Below are 23035 nucleotides of genomic sequence, written 5' to 3'. Positions count from 1 at the left end.
GAACAAAACTAGCACTAGGAAACATTTATGTTTCAGCATCTCAGTCCTAGCCATGCTTTGGGTAAACAGGAGTTTTACAAATAAGCAGAATGAATATGATTGTGCTGCAATGTCCTTCCCAAAGCTGGCAAGCAGCAGTTTGAAACAGCACACAGGCAATGCAGTTCCCATTGGTCTCATGCACCTGTGACCAATTTCCCAATGCTTACAAGTCAGTTCTGTTAAATTATTACTTTGACTTTTTAAGTACCTCCTACCACTTTGCAGATGAAAATCTATTTGTATACCTTTTAGTAAAGTGTAAATTGTTCAAGAAAAAGGAATATTGCATCAGTTGTAAAACTGACACTTCATATTAGCATAGGTCGTTTGGGACCTACTTTGCAATCCAGCAATCAAAATCACTTTACATCCACAGTACTGTGATGATGATATTCCCATAATTCCATTTGAAAATGCTTTTGGTTTTACTGTCAGTTCTTATAACCAACAAATCCGTTTTGTCATGGTGAGTAACTCTTTCTGCAGTGATGAACAATACAAAATTATTTGACGTTAGTCTGCTAAATTTCCTCTCCTTTTGTTATGTATCATCTCTTATTAAAAAAAAAAGGGTTACATTTATTTAGTAATACAAGTTCTTAGACCTTCTCTATGCTGTTGCTTGGGGTAGCAATAGATGCAAGGAAAACAACAACCTGTACTGTTTGGAAATTACTTTGAGAAATTACCTTCCTATAACTCAATTGCTCATACTCTACATCAAGGAGTAGTTTGATGATAATATGTAATAATTAGTAATTTCCCAATACTCTTTTATTTACTAAGTGAAGGCAGGCATGTCTTACTGATATAAAGGGCAGTAACTGGTGAAGAGAAATATTGAAAGATATGGCAAACTGAGATCAAGGAAGATTTGAAACTAGAACCTGATTTTCTGAATTTATAGTCCCAAATCCTTTACCCATATAAAAAAACCCCTTTATATCTATATAATACTTCAGAAAACTATGTATTTAATGCTATCATAGTGCTACACACATATACATATGCACACATATGTATATATCTTTTTAAAGCACCATAACCAAAATGTGGATTTTTTTAGACTAGAGATGAGCAAAAATGGAAAAAATTGTTGAAGCAAAATTTTTGTCAGGAAAATACTGTCTGAAAAAATTGCAGTAAAAATTATGTGAAAGATTTCCTTCAATTTTTAAGACTGTAACTGTGTAGGTCCTCAGCCACCAAGCACTGACAAGAAAATTCTGCTTAGCTGTAGACTATGCCATAGACCCCCTCAGGTGATAATGCATTCAGTTCTATACCCCTAATATTTTTTTTTTTATGTTCCATGAGTATAAAATTTAGGAAAGCCTGATGGCCTTAGTATTTTTCTGCAAGAATGGTATTTTCAAAGTTACACATTATGAGTCAGTATAATGCTGCCTGACAAATCTTTCCTATCGCTGATACTTTAACGCATATCTGTGCTGAATACCTGCAGTGGTATTCCAGAGGAAAGGTGGCCTGTCAATATGTATTGAAATGCTTGTCTGTGACCCTCAGAGAAAGGTGTTCATAAGTCTGCATAAGAAAACACCATTATTTTATGACGGCTAATAATGCATTATGCTAATACATTTGCTATTTACATGTTTCACAGCTGTTGGTGGACTTTGTTTTTTGGTTCTTGTCCAATTTGTCTAACTCTCTGGCAGCAAAAAAAAGTACAGTGCATAAGACAGCTGATGGATTTGAAAGGAACTTGGGAAATTCATGATAGGAGGAGGAGAGAGAATATTTCTCAGAGGAGAAAATAACATGAGAGATTTTGAAGGAAGGAACCTTTGTCCTTCCAGTAAAGGGTGGAACTGTAATTGTTCAGATTTCACTTTTAATGAGAGCTTATCACTAACTTATTTCATTCTTCCTATTGGCATTTCTGTGGCACATCACCAGTCTTGGACTATCACACTAACTGAAGGACAAATGTAACTTAATTGCTGTAAAAAATGTTTTATTTTACTGCTTTCTTTAGAGGAATATAAAGCCAAATTTCTATTATACATTTTATAACTAGAGAAATATAGTATTATGATTCCCAACAGCTTTGTGTCTCCTGTTTGACTAATGTCTGCCTACACAGGCCTCTGAACAAAGTTTGTTATAAACTGTATATTTACAAGAAACAGAGTTCAATATAAAATATAAGAGAGGATGAGGAGAATTTATAAAAGCAAAAATGTTAAATTCAGTAGAATGAGTTGTCCCAACGAGAACGGCGGAGCTCCAGTTACGGCTGTAACAACTGGTGCATATCAAGTTTTATAATTTTTTCCATTAATAGGAAATTCCTGATCTGATGTTCCATTTTCTAGCTTCTGTACCTAACTTCCATGGTTATCAGCAGAGTCACGCTGTCACTTACACTCTAAGAGTTTTCGTAAGGAGAAAGGAGTTAAAGGATTTGCCAAAAATTAATAGTTGGATGGAAAAAGGAAAAAGTATCCAGTTTTTTGAGCAGGTCTTCTCCTCTATTTCTGAGTTTTGAAAAATAATGTAACAGCAGAAAGCTAGGTAGGTTCTCTTCACCAGGGAGAAGAAATAAAGGGGGGGTGGGCCAGGGTGGGCCAGAGGAAAAAAAAAAAGAGAAAAAAAAAAGCCGAGACACAGAGAGATGTAGCTGCAGAAAGGAAAGGCAAGGAAAAAAGAAAACAATTTCCCTTCTTTTGCTTTTAGGCAGCTGTTTTGGATGATGTGGTAATCTTTAGTCTTTGGAAACACTTTATGCTCCTTTTTGGCTACTTGGAGCTATTAAGCACAGTTGATGGTTGACAGCAGAGGCAGGTGACAGCTAACAGGTAAGAGCTGACAGGTAACAGCTAACTCGTGACAAAAAATTTTCCGAGGAGCTATGACTTACGAAATAGAGTTGCACTCTGCTTTTGTACTAATGCATAATTTGATTTGTCTCCAAGCTGTACTGGTAGAACTGCCTCTACGAAACTGTTTCCAGTGCAGAAGCAGTAGTCCTTTGTAATTCATATGTGATCATTAAAAATGATCGCACAGAGTCATGCAGGTCCTTCACATTCCTAAGGTGGAAAAACATTCCTGTAGAATGAAAATCATCCTTTTTCATGGAGACTTCCTGCTTGAAGCCTCTTTCTTGCTATCATTAGGTAGGGATGAGCATACCTAGCAGCTAGAGCAAAAGCTTGTGAATCAGGCTTCTTGGGTCTAGTTCTTGCTCTGCTTCGAGTCATGTCGCTTGTGCTCCTCACAGGACTACGCTGTGATGCATAAATTGCTCAACTCCCTGATAGGGAAGCAGGAGGCTTTGATGAGGTCCTGGTGAGTGCTGACTGTGGTGAGATCCTCTGATAAATGGATCTGTAAAAATTCAGAGCTATAGCAGTACGAAAATGAACTGTTTAGTCACAGAGTCTTACTGTGAGAGAAACAAAAATCTAGTACTATCTTTCTTTTTGAGTTTTCCAGGTCATGATTGTTCGCTTCTTTGCACTATTTTTAGAAGATGAACCTCCTTCTTTTCTGGTCTTGCCAGGAGATAAGGCAAACTTGCTTTGAGATAAGAAGTACTTAAAAAAACACAAAGTAGCTGAACTTTTCCTGTGTACTTTGAGGGTATGTCTTTACTGAAGATAACCAACCTGACACAGCCATATGGTAGGAGACTAAGTGTGTATTATCTTGAAACTCTCCCTCCTGTATACTCAATTTAGATGATGATTTCTTGACTCAGTAATGGATTTCCTGCCTGTTGTTTCTCTCTTCAGGAAACACTAGCATTATGTAGAGAATAAAAGCAATCAAAGGCTTGACAAATTGAATTTGCTAAAATGTGTGCTTATGGCACTCATGAAACAAAAATGTCAGGGAGAATAGAGATCTTCGGAGGCAATTATTTATGACCAAGTGATACGAATGAATGCAGAAGAGATCTGGTTGGGAACTGTGGAATCAAGATTTAGAGAAAATGTTCAAAGGACATCAGCATCAGAAGAGAACAAATTAAAGCTTTCAGGATTAACTGGAAGATCGGGACGCTGCTGGAAATCTGGGAGGAGTGGTCACTGCAGTCTTGCTTTTCATCCCTCACTTTCTTATTTTGGGCCTAGGAGCTTCATGATTTTTAATTCTTATTTTGTCTAGGTAGTTGGCTGAAAAAGGCTTGTATAAAATTTCCAGTTGCCTCTTGGACAGAACCCAAGTGCAATTAAACCATTTAAACACAGGCTTTAGCATAACTCCAACCTACGAGTTATCCGCTCTTCCCCTGGAGTAGCATATGCTCCTGAACACGGTAGATTGTATCAGTAAAAGAGTGGAGTTCATGTTGGTCGAGGAAGTATGCAGAAAACTCATAGAAGGCACCCATGAATAATAATGAATCACTTCATTCTTTTATTGAATGTTGTAATATATCTTTTGGTGTAATATATCATCTTTTGGAGTGTAAGCCAATCTTTGTAGTTGACATCAGATCTGTATTTCCACAGTTTTATGAAGGGCAAACGTGGATTGAGCCTATTTGCTTTCATTAATATTTAGGGCAGTTCTGTAAATACAGAACTCTTCATATCGGGGATCAAGATGAAAGAAGATGCTGTATAAATATGTAACCCGTATATACATATGGCGTGTATAACTTTTTCTTAATTGTCTTACAAAGATATTTGTTTCAGTGCAGGAAGTCTGTAATGTGCGCGTTTCCACTCTTGGCTTGATGGCTTTAAGCACAGAAGATGGTTCTGACTCTGCTGAATGGAAAGTGCAGATTTTTGCTGAAACACTTCACCTCTAGAAACTACCCATATGGGAAACAATTATTTGCAAAAGTTTTTCCTTTCCTTAAAGCAGTATATGCAGTCAAGAGTGTTTTCAGTAAAGGTGCTGAACTAGATAAAACCCTTGTTAACTATGGAATTGTTTCTTCTCCATTTAATTTCTCTTTATAGTCCCAAATCCCAACACTTTGGGGAATAGCATTTCAGCTCTGGCAAATCTTTTTATTTATTTGTCACTCTAGCCCTTAATGTACAAAGGAAAGGGAAAGGGAAAGGGAAAGGGAAAGGGAAAGGGAAAGGGAAAGAGAAAGAGAAAGAGAAAGAGAAAGAGAAAGAGAAAGAGAAAGAGAAAGAGAAAAAGAGGAGAGATGTCTGAAAATTATTTCCAAACTTTGCTCAAAGCTAGTCCTACTTCTTTCAAACCTTTTTGGCCTACTCCACACTGTATCCTGATCCATACTTCAAAGAGTTTTAGAATTTCAAAAATTATAGCCTCTGTTTGTACATTGTCTCAAGTATCCTGCCCAATCAAGAATAACATCTGGAGTAGAGGAAGATGCTACATTAGTAAATAATATTTATTATATTAAAATACCAGCCAGCATGGGCTACATGGTGTTTGTAAATACACTGGAAAGCTTAGTTCCTATGCCTAACAGTTTATAATTGAAGATCAAATACTTTTTATAGGAGGTCTAAAGGAAGTTCTCAAATCCATATTTAAGGGGAATAAATACTTGGTATTGCTGAAAAAAGCCAGCAATTTATTTAAGCACTTAGATTTAATCTTGGGATCTTAATTTCAGGCACCTATTAAATAATAAAAAAAAAAACAACAAATGAACCCCCCCCAAAAAAAGGTCTGGACTATGGAAAGTGAGTTTTATGGTGACAATCTCTACTGAAAGATGTTCCACTAAATGGATGAGGGTGGCAGAAGATGGTGGCACTGGCCACAGTGGCAAAGAATTGAGGAATCTGAGATGCAATTTAGAGACTAGATTAGAGTTAACTTAGAGTTGATGTAAAACAAGCCCTGGTGTTCCTCCAGCATATCCATCCTGCTGGGGACTGGAAATACCAAACCCAAACAGGAGATGCTGATGCTGTAACTAAAGTATAAGGGCCAAGGCAAGTAAGAGCGGTACCAACACAGTGTTCGGGACAATGATGTATTTCCTTCAGACTATCCCTTTGCATGCTGGAGAAATTCATACATTCCAGGTCATGGGTTATGATAGTTTAGGTTTATCTCTATGCCTCTGGGCCCAATTAATATTAATGGGCTAATCTGGATCCGCTGCACTGCAATATTTTATGTGTAATTTATAAAGTAATATGATCTATAGGCTAAAGTAATTTATAAAATGAATTGAAAGGTGGCATGTGAAAGTAATAACTGCTATGAAAAATCTTTCAGTAAAAAAATAAACTTTTTAAGATTTGATCTTAATAAGCGCAAAAGCTCTGGACAATTTAGAATAATATTTTTAGCTGAAATGTTCTTTATGATAAGGAGTAAATAATTTTAACCCCTTTTACCCTTGTTGTGAAAAAAATGTGGTATGTCCCCCAAAAACATGAGAAATAAAATCAAGATGGGCATCTTGATGGCTCGGTACTGTTTTGTACAGATCTTCAAACAATACTTAGTGCTATGGGTTTCTTTCTAACTACCAAAGACAATGTGAAAACTTGTCAAAGTCATTTTTATAAAACCAAATAAATCTGAAATTTCTTTAATAAACTTCACTTTTAAGTGAAAGTCAGTGAAACGATTTTTTATTGATAAATTCACATCCTTCTATTGGTTAAATATGAAGAAAAATAGCACAACAAAATGTGGTGGCTCATATACTGTTCTTCACTAAGGATTTAACAGTCAAAATGAGGAGAGCAAAAATATAAGGAAAAAGACCTATGAAAGTCAAACTTCAGAATCTAGGCAAGATCTAGGAAAATATATAAGTGTAGAATTTTTGAATGATTTATAATGGCCTCTATAAACTGGGATTATAGTTGTTTTCTTTAAATTACAAAAGATCATTATGGAAAATTATGTCAGCAGTGACATTCATAGGCAAAATCTTAAAATATTAAATGGTCAGCAGGGTGAACAGGGCTTTCACTTACGCCTACTTTCATAAATAGCTCTTGATTTCTCATACAGCTCGTATGGGTCAGGTTTTCGTGGATCAAAGGCCTCTGTTGAATCGGGAAATGAACTCCTGTGAAGAGTGGGTGGGTAAGGAATATTCTGTGGCATAGCTGGAGCAGACAGGCTTGTTTGAGGGCTGCCTTGATTCTCCCATCGTTCCATCATCTGGAATAAAAACATACAGAGAATAAAGATGAAGTTTTGCAAAAAACTGTGACTTCCACAATGAGACCAAAGACAGTGATTTCAGTTGAAGATGTATTTTGTAAAATTAGCAAATCTGTTTGCTGCCTCTTGAGATGAAAGGTATGTGTCGTGCCATTTATAAAATTACTTGATTAAATTTACTTCTTAATTTGTTGCTCATGGGAAGATGTGATCTTTCTCAAATAATATGATCCCGTGTGGATTAGGGCCCAGCGTTACCCCTGAAGCATGTTGAGTGCCTCTCACAGAATGCACTGAGCTATTGGAAGTTATTCTGCTAAAGGTGGAATCTGTGGGTCTGTGAAGATACAGTTATCAGGTTAATCAAAATTCATAACCAAAAGTAGTGCTTAACAAAGAAGTGGCCAGACTGGGTAGCAACTGAATGATCTTAATGCTGTATCTTTTGAGAATGCATGAAAATAGCTAGCTGCCCAGGGAGAAGTAGATTACTGTAACTGTGAGCAGAATTTACAGCTTCAATTGAAGAGAAAGAAAAAAAAAACAAAGGGAAAATTATTACAGCAGGTATTTGAGCATCTAGTGACAGTTGAATGTTCAATGATAAAATACAGAACATGGTGAGAGAAAAGTGGTCATTAGTCTGACAGAGTCTTTTTCATTTCTTACTGTTTCTTTCTTATATCAAAGATTACATTGGCGTCATCCAACCAAACTCCCAAGCACAGGATAAGCTTTTCAACTCTTCCAGACCATTTACAGGAGAGAAGTACATAGCAGTGTGTTGTCTATGCACGGAAGCCACCTCAATTCATGTTTTGTCCAAGACTGTCCCTAGTGGTCTCACAAGTACCTCAAGCCAGAAAGGAGATAATGATAGACTGTGCACAAGAAGACTTGGGGATCTGCATTTTTCTTTTTGAAGGAGTTGGCTACTAATTAAATTGCATTAGCAAATATATTTGAAGAGGCTAAGTTAAACAAAACACAAATGTTTATCCCAGGAAATGAATATTTGGCTTTTCCTGTGACGCCTCCTGAAGCAAAGGGTGGTAAAGCCTCCAGAACAGTGTGTTCTCACACATAACACAACAATCAGTTAATTACACAAAAAAGGACTCTTGGAAACAAACTGAACTGTAATTAAATACTACTGACTTCTAGTGTTGTATCAGCAGTGCCTTATCAAAGATGATTGCAGGTTTACAGCAAGTTTGCTCTACAAATTCTGTGACTATCATTTGCCTTTAGTTCCTCGGTTTCAGAAGGTGTTTGGCTCAGCAGGCAGGCTTTGCTTTCTATTCTGATGATTAACAGCATCAGGATTTTTCCACACCAAGTATGTGTGGACTACAGATGTTTTAGAGTCCTTCTGGTGAACATGCTGAGTAACTATCACTCTGCATATCCCAGGTGATCTGACACTCTTAGCTTCATACTTCAAAATAAACAGAATATGGATATTGGCCATTTTAAGTTGTTGAGGACCTCATTCTTTATACAGAATAGTGTTATAATTCAAGCTGTGCTTCTGTCAGAGTTTCAGCAGTAAGTAGGGCTGGTTCATTAGAAACAATGAAGAAAAGAAAGATCTAGGTATCTCAGTCAATCATAGGATGACTCATGCACTAGTATGCGTCGGGTATGATACTTAAGTGGAGAAAGGAAAGTATTAGTGCTATGAAATGCTAATGATGAAGATATGGAATATTGTATTCAACATTCGCCAATGTTGTTATAGAAAGACACATTTATTTTGGGTCAGATACAAAAGACAGCAACTAGGATGTGATATAAGAGGGCATTATAGGTATGTAGATCCTGTGCAATACAGTGACATATGGAGATACCGGAGTTGTCATCGAAATAGCTTAGGTACAGGAAAGCACCTAAGGTACCTTCAGGTACCCTTTATACCAAGATAAATTTATCCTCTGTGTTGGGTAAATTAGCCTATGTGGCAAGTCACATGTATGTCACAATAATACTTCTGATAGTGCTTCTGGCTCTAAAGGAATTACCTCAGGTATGTATAAACATATATACAGTATATCATTGTATCATGGAAGTGTAAATTCAAAGTTCTCCAGAAACAAACCTGATTATGACCCCTATGTCTAAATAGGCAAGGAGAACTGGGCTTAATATAAGTTCCTTATGATCAAGGAAAATAATGGAGAATTATGTTTAGGTTTTACCTCCAGTGAGGAATCTAAAAAAGAATACAAGTCAGTGAAACCAAACTATCTATTTTATTGCTATGAAGCAGAAAGACATGTGGGGCCCTGTCTATCCAGAAGTGAAAGTTTCCTAATTTCTTGGACAGTTCCAGAGAAATAGAACACTTACCTCTTTCAAAATGTGAAACTGAATAAAATTAAAATATTTAAGGAAGGCTTTAAAAAGAGAAAGGAAAATATAATTATCTTTGATGAGCAAACTTTTCCCTGGAGGAAGGACAAGAAACTGGAGATAAATTGGCAAAACCCTACTGGGTCCCATATGTCTAATTCTTGCTTGCTGGTTAGCTCTAAATCTTCAAGTGTGAAGTTAAAAACCGAGCAAAACATTCTTACTTGTGGCTAATACTGCTAACATAAATAGTTAAATAAACAGATAAACACAAGGGGAATTATATCTCCAAACCCCATATCAATTAGTTAAATAGTCACACAGTGTTTTGCAATGTGAGTTATCATAATGCTAGCTTACAGATGAAGGCACTCTTGGAAATGAGCAAGCATGGTATTGAGTGCAGGGCATCAAATCTAAGTTGGGGTAATGGTTTGGTGACATTGCTCAAGTTCATTTTGCACTAATCAAATTGTATTACATATGATGTGTATAATATATGCACTATATACATAGAAGCCACAGGAAATTTCTGTCAGCCCAGGTTACTCTGGGATGTTGAGCACACAGAGATGCAGTGCACACCATCCCTGAGCCTCTGCCTCAGGGAGAGGAGCTTGTCTCTTCTTGTCTTCCAGCCAATGCCCTGTTGTCCCCTTTTTGCTTTAAAGAATGGTGGGTGCTTCTCCCCTGTGTGGCCAGAGAGGCGAGGGGGCAGCAGCAGTCACCCAAGCAGAAAAGAAACCTGGGTTTGGGCCATCTACAGTTTTTCTTTCCTGTTACACACCTACAGAGCTATGCTGTGGTGTTAGCAGGCTTTCTAAACCTCTCGGTGCTGGCCTTACTGCTTCAGACTGTCTGCAGACACTCAGTGCTTCAGGGGCACTTGGTTTCAATCTTGTCTTCACATCCTGGGCACTAGAAATTTATGCCTGATTATTTCTCTAGTTAAAGTGGTGACAGACAGAGGAATGTACACTACCTTAACCTGGTTAATCATTTGTAAACTCTCTTGCTGAGACTACCCCAAAATAGACTAGCTGTGAACGGTTAGCCTGCGTGCGGGTACAGTATCTGCACACAATGGTGTTATATTATTCTGTGAGCCCTGGTTTCCTCAGACTGTTGCACGAAAAACTGCATCACTCAGGTTGTTTCTCTAGGTTCTGATTATTGGCAGGTGCCACTTGAGTATGAACTACTATACTGTTTATATAACAAAACTGCAGACAATCATCAACAATATGCTGATATCTATATATCTGATATGTACAAAAAGAGGGTGAGCGCTGACAGTGGGAGGTCTTTGAATGTGGATCTTTAACAAGTAAGTTCCAAGTTCTCTGTTTCATAATTTTTTACCTGAGATTAAAAGCTGAACATCCCAGTCAGACAGGAACCTTAAACTGGTGAGAACAAGCTAGCCCTTAATAGTCAGATTTATTTTCACAAATGTCCTGCTACTTAGATGAATAAATAAACTTATGCAACGCTTATTCCAATGTACTGCATCCATCCTCTACCCTTTTACATCAAAAACACCACAAGCTGAAGCAGTCTGATGGAGTTGCATCAGCTGATTAACTAATTGCTATTTGTACTTGATAGGTTACAAAATTTTTTTTGGTATGCATTAAACATGCCGTGATCCAATATGAGAGAATGTGAAGTTGTCCAGGTTCAACACACCTCCCCCCCCCAAATAAGAAAGCTATAAATCCTTTAAAAATATTGCTATTGTTATTCCTATTGCTCTTAGAAGCCTTCAGGCAGAGTCAGGGCTCTTTTTTCCTCTACACACCTCTGATGAGAGACAAGCACTACTTTAAGGTCTTTACAATCTAAATAAAAAAGCCAAATTAAAAAAACCCAAAACAAACCAGGCAACCAAAAATAGAGCCTATGATTTCTTTTTATACTGTGAATGTTGTCACAACTTCAAAAAATGATATAATGTGGTGTCAACAGAATAAATACAGTCATTGCTTACAGTCTTACAGTAGGAAAGGTCTTCATACCTTGGGATTTAATGTCAAAATCATAGAAACACAGAAATGTTGGTTAGAAGGCACCTCAGTAAGTTATCTAGTCCAAGCTCTCACTTGAAGTGTGACTATTTCCAGCTCTAGATCTACTAATGCAAGAAAGAATAACAATCACTTTAAGGATGTTAAGCTCAAGCCACTTGTAAAAGAGAAAAAGTGCATGTTGTCATTTCAAAGAGATCACCAACTAGAAGGCCAACTAGACTGGCCTCATTGCTGAGGCCTTCTGCTGCCTTCTCCTCCAGAGCCCTCATTTTTGAGCCATTGCATTTCTGGTTCTTGACACCCGTCTTAACATTGAGATGTTCCTTTCTCCAGACTGCTGCTGGCAGACTCCAAGTCAACAGATCTGGAGAGCTTATTAGTGAGGCCACCCCTCATGGTGTCTCACCTAGAGTTGCGGCACTGCTGAGAGGTGCCCCATGAGCTGGGAACAGGAGGGTTAGATAAGAGTCTACCGAAATTTGCTTTGAATGATAGTCATCTTATGAACTCAATGTGTATAATGTTGAAAGGGAACTTACAGGCTTTGGAGTTTTCCATGGAGAAAAGAAACCTGAAATAAATAAAAAATAACGTTAACAGATTTTTCTGATGCATAAAGAGTGGAGGCTAAGTGGTGTCTATGCTCCTGTTCTCATTCAGGTCTGCAGATAATATTGATATATATGAAAATTCTCTCCACACAAGGGGTAAAAACACAAACCATGGGGGATAATTTCTAAGAAAAAATATATGCAAATATATATATATGCATATATATATATATGCAAGTGGAGCTATTGAGATCATTGCCATACTTTACAAACAGCATGGGATTAGGTTGAAATTAAAAGAACTAAACAAAAGGACTTCCAAATATCTTGGTGGACATTGGATAAGACACCAAATGACCTGGTATTGATGTGTCAAATGCAGTTGCACCTTTAAGAAGAAGCAATTCAGAACATCCCATCAACAAAACCTTATAATATAAGAGATTTTTTTAGAAGAAAAGCCTGGAGAAAAATAACTGTTTCATCAGTCTAGATAAGGTAGCCAAGTCTTGGGAGGGTTGCTTGTTTTGATACTGTCCTGTTTTTTTGTCATAGTTAGCAAGTGGTCAGACATGACTACCTCTTCTACACAACTAGTTATCTCCTTTTCCTTGGTTATGGACTGACTGATATCTTTCAGTTTCAACTATTGTAGCTTACAAATGTTTAAAACTCCAGATATGTCCTTTTCATAAAAGGAGATAATTTGAAACACTCACTGTAAACACTGTTCTTATCTTATGCAGCACAATGTTAAAAAACTTACAAAATATTAAATAAAAATAAGCATTTCAAAGGATATTGGGTCACATTTTTTAAAATACCAGCTTTCAGCATAGCTTTAATTAAAAAACTCATTCTCAGTTTAATAGCAGGTAAAAAAAAAAAAAGTCTGTGGACCTTCCTAAGTAAGATTAAAAGCTAATAACAAAGAGTTCATTTGTTTTCTCAGAAACAGAAATGGGACTTAAACTGAGACATCTAATAGGAAGGCTGATCTTTCATTAAAAAATGAATTAAGCTGTAAGAGTAGTACTGACTTCATTATTTCTTTTTCTAAGGTGAGTCTTGAAAAAAAATTACAATTATAAGAACACTAGGGAAGGTATCTCTCTATAGACAAATAACAACAGGAATTATATTTGTACATAATATTTAAGGTTCCCGGAATTCTGTGATAATGAGGTAATTTTTTCTGCCATGGTATCTAATTCATTTAGCCTGAAAAAATCTTGCAGTGAAAAAGCACTTGAGCTGTTTGCAGAGAAACACTGGCTGTTTTGTAGTGCTGATGTATAAGCTCATAGTGCTTTTAAACAAAAAGTATATTGGGAAAAGTAATGCTGGAAAGGTTTATGTTTACTGACTCTACAGTGTCTGGATAAAAACTGCTATCTTAACAAGTAGACAGATTTCTTTCCATCTGCAAATTCAAGCTGAAATAACAGGCATCCTGTATAGATCTGGCTTGTACATCACCTTCAGTACTAAAGATTCTGTACTAGAAACTTATTAAATAACTTCTTGGATGGCAGATGGCTACCTTTTTATTACCTGCTATTGTTCTGTACAGCTAATAAAAGTGAAAGTTAAAAGCATTTTTCCCCTCAGAGCTAAAGACAAGATTTGAAACTTGCAAGGAGGTTTGCTGAAAGGTATCTCAAACCAACTTACTACCCTGATTTGGTGTTTGGAAAATATTGGTAGAGGTAACACCCCCTCCCCATTGGTACTGCTGCACCTCCCATAACTTACTGTCAGCAAAAATTACTCCAGGTCAAACTGAAAGGTCATTTTTTCCTATTTATTTACTGTTTCCACCTAAAAATATGTTTTGCTGGAGTTATCAGAAAATTTTACTATCATTTAAAAATATAATAAGTATTTATAAATCAAACAAATAATGACATATGCATCAAATGGAGATTTAAAAAAAAAACCCTTAGTTAAAAAAATTCAATTATTCGCCCAAACAAGGAGAGGACGGACTTATATTTAGCTTGGAGGCTATGGGCACAGACTGCAACATACAAGTGACAACATCTACACTCAAAACAAATAAAAAGCAATATTTATTCACACAGCATGAAATTATATTAAGAACACTAACAGATATAGGATGCCACGGAAGTAAAAGATCCAAAGCAAGATTTTAAAAAAGTATTGGATATCCATATGTGTACAAAAGCATGTTAGAAGTGAAAATCTCTAAAAGTAACGAACCTTGGAACTAATATTAAAATCCATTCTTCAGATTTAAATTCAGCTATTAGACCAACTCCTCATGTAAGATGAGATGGTCTCACCTATGTCAAAGACTGGGTGCTAGACTAAATAGATGAAGGCCTAGTTCCATAAAGTAAACCCTATCCTATACCTTTCATGTATTTCATGGCAATTTTAACGTTGCCTCACATAACATCTGTATTCTCAGCCAAACTAAACACCCTTTTTCCCAATCTAAACAAAACTGACCTTTAGACAAGGTATGGCATTATCAGTTATTCAACATGAGACTGATTATGGATAATTGTTGTGAACCAAACATGTCCAGAATTATCACTGATATTTAAATACATGCAACCATTGCTGCAAATTCAAGAATTCAAGAGTATAATGCATATATAGTACATTGTAAGTGTAACAGAAACTTCACATGAAATAAGCATAAAAGCAAAATGCACTTTCCTGTGTATTCTGCATGCTCCCTTCTAACTTTCACCTTTAAATATCATTCTGCATAAGTATGGGACCAAATCTTTTACATGTAGAAAATTGAAGCTCGGAAGCTCAGCTGAAGAATATATCTTAATAATGTATACTTAGTGCATACTCAACAGCGTTGGCCTTCTGCAGCCACATCTACAGCTGGCAATGAGAAACAGTGGACTTTCACTTAGTTTGACCTCACTTCACAACACCACATTTTCCCTTGACTTTCTGGCGCTGTTTCATTACATGTTGTGAGTATTCCCCACCAGAGACAGTGGGGCCTCACCTGAATGACAGCTGCCGGCAGACTGGCATCAATTCAGTACTGATTTAGAGGCAAGACTGAAATTTGTTCTCCAAAGAGTGCAGCTTTCAACTTCTGTTGAAGCTGCTGTTAATACAGTACTAATATTGCTCAACCTTCTAATCAACTCACATCTAACTAGGCATACATACTGGATAAGGTCTTATAACCTCCTTATCCCACTTCCAGATTTCCACTTCTCCATCCCCAAACTTCCAATCCCCTACTCTCCAACTTGTGATGTCTTCTATAAAAACCTGAGTAGCTGAGAATATTATATACATATACATATAAACACCTCCCACCCCCATATTCACATACACTTTTAAAATTTGAAACAATAAAAGCCAACTTAGATCCACCTAAAAATACTTGATGCAGCCTGTTCTTCCCATGAGTGGCTTTCTGCTCACCCATGTGCCTGACAGCGATCCCTTCTTGTAATAGCTTTACCACATAAGTTGTGTCTCACCTTTTGAAGACTCCCATATCTTTCTATTCATTTTAAATAAGTCTTTATTAAAACTCCTTGTAAAGGCAGCAGTACAGGTCTGAATTAATTTCGGAAAGGACAGTGGAGTTACTGGTTTCTATCAAAGAGCAACCTCCACCACTCAGCTAGGTGCCAGCAGGAAAATACTGTGGTCACCGTCTAGTGTAATGTAATATAACATGTAAGCATGTGAGGATAAAATGCGTAACCTCATATACTTCTCTGAAGTTAGTTCTGAGAATACAATGATTTATTTTTCAGTGTCGACCACTTGAACTGTAATAAGGTACAGCAGGTGGTGGCCAACACCTTTATCAAAATTTTAATTGTTTCATTTTAAATAAATAAGCTAAGGTACAGTAACAACCATATGCTTTTTAAAAATCAGAATTACATTTTCTCATAAAGCAGTGTTAGAAAAAATATTTTTGACATTGCTTTTTAAGTTATATTTGCCACCTTCCAAAATGAACTTCCCTGGAAATCAGAGCTGTGATGGTTTCTATGTTGTGATTTTACTAAAAAAACACCAGTAACAGAAAACACATTTTGGATTCAAATGTATTTGGGGGGAATTTTTTTTTTCTTTTTTCAGATCAAGGCAAATTCCAGCTTCAGTTTACCGTACTTCTCCTTTTCAATGAAGGTATCCTATAACAAAAGACAAATCATGTCATACTCATTGTATCTATTCCTTTTCGTATACAAATTTAAGTATGCTTTTGTCATAAAATATGCTTACAGTTTTCACATGCCTTACACTTCAGCCAGTATTTAGTTTAGGAAAGTTTAGTTTTCTAAAAGCAGCTTATCAGACAGGATTTAGAGCATTTGCAAGATAGAGTCCTGATTTATTTATTTATTTTTTTTTTAGTAAACATCCTGAATTTGGCGTATTCCTTAATGTCAGTAATATAAAACCAGCCTTTGGTTGTTAGTCTGCTGCCATGTGGATGCTTTTTGCTACATTTCCATCTCCATTATTCTCACTATTTTGTATTGATTCCTGGAAAAGTTCTTAAGACCTTGTAAAATCACAAGTAACTAATGTAGGTATTGCTAAACCACAGGACCTTTAATGATGTTCACCTTTGTGGCAGACGTGTATATATAATTAAACTGAAGCCCGGGAACAGTTTGATTTCTGCAGTGACGACATGTGGTAGTGCTGCAGGGAGGAACTCAACAGCATCAAAGATAAAGCTTTTTAATCCAAAGCAATGTTCAGGGCACGTCAACTTCCCTCCACATCACTTGTCGCACTGATGATACAGCAAGTGTTTTGCCCATTAGCTTTCGCTGGGCTTCTTGGCTTTTTTTGTGCTATAAAAGCCTTGTTGCATATGGCTTCCTGAGCAAAGCTGTCCCAAGCACTGCACAGACCTTTCTCACGTAGATGCTTGGAAGTCAACGAACAGATGGCTGATGAGCACTCCCAGAGTATTAACTGACTCCATGGGCATCTTATCAACGTCCATGTGACAACACTTCAGCAAAAGTTTTCCTTTCTAGAAAAGTTACTTTATAAATTTACTGTAACAGTAGGTTTTTTTGTCCTGTGCTTTTTCTTTTTCTTACCAGGATCCCTGAGATGTCTATCAATCAGTTGCCTGTACTGGGGCCTCAGTTCCAGAGGTGTCAAATACCCGTTAACTTCAAATGGATGCGACAGTGGAGAACTTCTCTGAGAGTTCAGACTCTGCGTGAACACCGTTAGCAGGGAGCAGGGAACTGTTTCTTACCATTTACGTTACATCTGACTTCTCCTCCTGTTTGTTTACCTTTTGTTGAGCTATGCTAGGTGTTGTTGGATTAGGTTCACAGAACTCAAGCTACAATTGAGCTCATTCATTAAGATGCAAAATACCCTCCAGCTAAAATTCCAAAAATACTGGTGGAAGAGATAATTTTTTTTTTTTTTTTGCGTACATAGAACAAATATATAACATTAATTCCATTATTCTTCAAATATTTTCCCATTTTCAAGAAAACAAACCAGATCAATGAGAACAAATAAATTCAATTAACTTATATACTATAGTAAAAAAACCTAAAAGGAAACAATGAATTAAAATAGATGGAAATAATACTTATGAAAACAAGCAGGTGATAAAAAGTTTGAATTGGTCATGTCATATTTAAAATATCAGATGATGTATAGGAAATGGCAATTAGTAGTTCCTTTTCTAATAAAATCAATCATTACCACGTAGTATTTTTTCAAAGGTCTCTCTTTTTCAAACAGCTTTAAGTATTGAGCTCTTACTCTAGCAACAACAAAAAGTTGATTTACCTTAAAATAAAGTGTAGGTGTAAGAAGACTGGGAGCTCTAGCTCTTCAAGCATAGTTAGCTAGTCCTGTTGTCAGCTGTCCTTCAGAGTGACAGTGCCATGACGTGGAGGATCCATTTGGTCTTTGGCTGCGATGGCACCCGATGCAACGGGTCAAAAAACAACACATCCCACATCAGAGTGAGATGAATGACCCATCATGTTTGATCAGGCCCACAACGTTATATATGGTTAGACCCAGTGTCTTTTCATTTGCAGTAGGCTACACACTGGCAGCACGGCAAGTAACTGATGTAGCACTAAGCTGCACTGAGAAGGCGGCTGGTTACAGTCTTCAGTTATATCAAATGCAGGTTCAGATTAATAAAACTGTGAAATAGGTCTGTCTTCTTTAGGGCTATATACATATGCCCAGATGTTATTAAACAGTTTTGTCTGAAAGAGACTTGCAATGGTACAAACTGATCCTCAGCAGTTGCTTGTGGTGGCGTTTTGCTTTATGCTCCGCTACTCCATTGCTCCTCATCTCAACCCAAGCGAGACTGCTACAGAAGTAGTGCTCCAGTCCAAATCAGCACTATTTTTCACTCTCTTTGGCCTACTACACCTGTAAAAAGTGACTCCAAAGAACGAATACATTCCTTCCCATAGATAATCACCCTATGAAGGTGCAAGGCAAAGAGCAAGCACAGTTCACAGGAAGGTCAGCTGGATCTTTAGACCCCCTTGGGGTAGCACCTTCTGTGGCTCATCTCTTCTCCAGGTGACTTGGGGGCATCATGAGTCCAAGTCTATATTTCTTCCCTTCAAACTTTCAGATTTCTTGATGAGTAGCATAAAGTGCCAGATGGATAGGTTTATCAGAATTGGTGTGTAGATAGAGGAGTACCTTGGGAAATTAAACCTGATCTCATCTCACTGAAGTCTATAGAACTGATACAAAAACTTAATTGACTGTGAGATCAGGTACTAAATCAATATTCAGCTTTTGATACTAGGAGCACTTTTTGTGCAGTTCATGAAGTTTCACTGACCTAGCCTTCTTAAGCAACAATTTTTCAATAATATTTAGATCTTCACAAATAATTAGAAAAAGGATAGCTATTCAAAGTCATGAATGATAGAAGTACTTGCTGTTCAAGCTGGGACCCTCACAGATCACCCGTGTCTATGAGAATTTCCTCTAAAATACACTAGAGAATCTCAAGTTACCATTAAGTTTTCACTTTCATGAATAGCAAAGAGTTTTTGTTAGCAAGAATACAGCCATCAGAAAAGGTCAGAAGCTGGCAGAGTAATGAGTTAATTTACATTCTAATGGACATACAGCTATTTATTTTGCTTGGCTGCTACAGCTCTGTGAATTGCTTATCAGTCAGAGATTTAAAATAATTTATGAAACTAGAAAAAAACAACAAACTAAATACCATCTCCTTCTAATTAATCTGCATGTGAAGCAGAGAATTTCTGGATCATAGCTAAAATAGTGCAGAGGCAAATGCAACGTTGTCAGTGACAGTTTTTGATGCTTAAATGTACTAGAGTTGGGAAAAATAATAAAAATCTCTACAACAATTTCTGGAAATGAGAAATAGATTTTTGGAACAAGTAGCTTTGTATGTAATCAACAAGAGTAGTTTATTTTCCACAGACAAAGTTTGATAATAAACACCTATAGAGTGTCTCACTGGGTGACAGTTTTATACGAACTTTCTCGTCTTTTCTGGCACCTATTACCAAAACAGTGTTACATTGTTACAGATTTATTTCCTTGTTGATAGCGAACTGTATTATCTGAAGGACAGCCATGTCTCAGAATAGAGAAAATACTGCTACAGTACAATTCAGACCAGATTTTACTGGGACCACCTGACCAGGAGCAGAAAAAGATATTTTATGGAATCGAGGAAGACCCTCATTTCTTGCCTTTTATTACAGAAGTTCCTACTAGGTCCATATCCTGGTTTATGATTTGCAACTGCAAGTAGTACTGGATGAACTGTTATTTTCCTCACTGAGGCTTATAATATATGTATTTTATGTAAATACTAACTCAATTAGCAATAGTCTTCATGCCCAGGTACTAACACATGACAAGTGGAGAAAGAGATCTCAGAAGTTTGCTCACAGGTTGTAAACTCTACCAACACCTTGAAAGGTCAAGGTTATTTTCTGTACAGACAAGAAAAAGAACCTTTTGTTTGGCAGAAGGAAATTTGCCATGAAGAATCTCCAGTTTTGCTTATGTGTGTTGTCCAATGACGGCTGCTAAAATCAGTGTCTCTAGTTCACGTGTCCAGGCTAGAAATTATGCTCCCTACTGTACTGCTCAATACTGCAAAAGCTAGTAATGCAAGTAATGCACCATCTTGGGCAAACATATTGTTGCACTCAACTCTCCCCGGCAGAGCAGACACAGCAAGGTGAAAAGACTGGTGTATGTTACATACACTGAATCAGCAACATAATTTAGAATATAAATTGAGCCTTCAGAGTCCTGACAGCTCCTGACTGTTGCTTCTAGAAGGGCCTGTGAGTGTTGCCATACCCATAAAGACTCTGTCTGCTTGCTAAGAACATGTCTGACAACGCAGCCTGGCTTTACTGAATTCAAAACTAACTTTTCAGGAATACTGCATCGTATTTTCAGAGCTCTCTGACAGTCAGAAACTCTGCCTAACTATGCCAGTGTCTTTGCTCTTTCATGTGTTTAGAATCTGCTCCCATTTAAGCTTTTACACTTTCTAAGCACATTAGAGAAATGTCAGTTTACGTCACTTTGATGAATATCAAGGCATGTTCCCAATATTTTCTGTTAAAATGTAGATGGAGCATAAGTTGTTTGTACACAGTGTCCTAAAGTCCTTTTCATGAAAATATAGTCACAAAAAGTCTTCAGCAAGTGTGGGGGAAAAAATATTCAATAATACATCCATTCCTTTGCTTATATTTAAGCTTCATATTAAGCCATAGATGAAAAGGAGTCACCAGATATTTGGTGTTGACATCTATGCTGCCAGTTTTTCCTCTTCTAAATTCCTTCATTGCATCCATGTTTTCTCTCAGCTACCCGCTTCTTCAGATGCCTGTTTCCAAACTCTCACAGACTTCTCCTCCTTGTTCCCAGGATTTCCCGCTCTGTGTCCCGATCCTGATTTGAAAACCAGCTAATCCTACCCCTGAAACAGTGATCAGAAAAATCCCTAATAAAAGAATAAAAATAGATAAATGTAGGGAAATGCACTTGGTGTCCGTGACTATTTCTGAATGGGAGACCTTTCAATACAATGCTCCACTCTAATGGGAGACAGAAAAGCAGCACATCGGAAGTCGTGGAGAACCATGCAACTGAGGTAGAACAGCTGAGAACTGAGTCTAGAAAGATTTCTGCTAACCAAACAGAGATGGCAACCTTGCTGTGACCTGAAAAACTGTCTGGACTCTGTTGTTTGTACTGAATAGTTTTCCAGATATCAGCTCAGTTGCATCACCATCTAGTGTCTTTTGGGTTGGAATTGTATCCTCATGGTATTGCCAGCTGTGACAAAGGACCTATAGGTGGGAGGTGAGGTAGAATACCCAAGGGCATATCAATTAGTATAGGATGCCTACATTTATGCAGTTTACTGAAGCCCCATCAATTATAATGGACACACAGACACCTGTGCCAAATTTAGACACCGATATTCAGACAACTAAAGTTTGATGTCATAGTCTGTGAATTAGGAACTTAACGCAGATGCACAACCATAGGTCTAGTACCAAGGGTGCCATACCTTATGTTACTCAGAAATCTGTGCTGGATATGACACAGAATCTATGGGAGGCTTTAGAGCTTCAGTTGTCATCCTGGACAAACTTGAGTTTCCCACTGACTTTGCCATTCCAGTGAAGGTTTCTTGATACCCCAGTGTATCTCAGATCGTCTTGGATGTCTGTTAGTGAGCTCAGAGCTGAGATCAGAGTCTCATTCCTCCTGATTTCTCTGAGATTTGGGAGCACTGGACAAAAGTTCATCATAAAACAACAAATAAATTAAATTACAGAGACTGAGAGAGCCTGCTGGTTTCACCTGACTGCCTTTCTGTCATTATTAAATTACATTGTAGTAACTTCAGAATTTTGTGTTTAATATGCATTAAGCTGTCAGCATGGTTCTGAATTTTATTGATTTGCCTTTGAAATCTCTTCTGTGACAATGGGAAGTGTCAGGAGCTCAGGTATGTTAACTATAAGTGGCTCATTTTCATACCATGTGGTGGAATGATAAACACTTGATGGCAACATAATGAAAAGGTAATCATGCCACTTGGTCACAGTGGTGGAAGCTGGAATAAGCAATAGCATGCTTATTTGATTCTTTGGATCCAGATGTTATTTCTGGAAAGTAATAATTTCTCTCCAATTTCATGCTCCTTCACACCAGCTTGAGAGACCAGTTTATTCCTGGTTATAGGGATTCAGGTAGAACAGAAAGATTGACAAACAGTGGGAGACTGTGAAAGAAAAGACTAACAGGAGAAACAAAACTTATCACAAGATTCAAGTTTTACATGGTTGAGTCTTAGCTGTGAAATTATATTGTTTAGTGTAGGAAAGCGGAATATTTGGCAAGGGATGTCAGTGGAAGGCCGATGTCCAATGAGTAACAAAACTGTGAAGAGAACAGTGAACTCTCAGTTCCCTGGTTGAACCTCTAGATAATTCACTTTGCTTTGAGCTGCTGAAGATTTGATACTGTCCACACTGACATGTACCTAGTAGAGATAAACCTCTTTGCTTTCATGTTCACCCAGTCAGGAGGTAATTCTCAGTATTCAACTTACTTATCAAGAAGAACAAAACTGAATTAGTAAAAGCTTTGCAGCCATCTAAATTATAATGGTTAAAATGGCATGAAGTTCAGAAGATTTAGCATAAGACCATAGGAGCCTGAAAGAAAAACATGAGAGAGAAATAATGATTGATGGGCATGATACTATTGCAGTACAGAACATAAAAGAGTATAATAAAGCATGATAAATAGATCAAGATGACCTGGCTTGCAAAAAAATGTTGAGAAATGTCACATTTTTCTGAATTCCTGAAGGTTTGGAGATGAGCAATTAACATAAAGAAGGGCTGCGTCCTTAAGTCTAATGAAAGAGGAACAGTATTGATG

General features: G+C 37.2%; 1 protein-coding gene across 14 annotated transcripts in view; it reads right to left on the bottom strand.

The window, feature by feature from the left end:
- The window catches only part of MAGI2 (membrane associated guanylate kinase, WW and PDZ domain containing 2), a 776332-nt gene that overhangs the window by 84142 nt on the left and 669155 nt on the right, over positions 1 to 23035 (bottom strand). For 13 of the 14 annotated variants that reach the window (XM_076363454.1, XM_076362360.1, XM_076362617.1 and 10 more), the window contains 2 exons: positions 12062 to 12093; positions 6948 to 7137 (listed from right to left, as the gene is read on the bottom strand). In XM_076363454.1, coding sequence (XP_076219569.1) covers positions 6948 to 7137; positions 12062 to 12093 — 222 coding nt within the window. The remainder of the gene's footprint in view (positions 1 to 6947; positions 7138 to 12061; positions 12094 to 23035) is intronic. The other variant, XM_076362443.1, reaches the window with a different exon arrangement.

Source organism: Aptenodytes patagonicus, chromosome 1 (genome assembly GCF_965638725.1).
Source record: "Aptenodytes patagonicus chromosome 1, bAptPat1.pri.cur, whole genome shotgun sequence".
Classification (NCBI taxonomy): Eukaryota; Metazoa; Chordata; class Aves; order Sphenisciformes; family Spheniscidae; genus Aptenodytes; species Aptenodytes patagonicus.
This window is presented reverse-complemented; position numbering and strand designations above follow the sequence as displayed.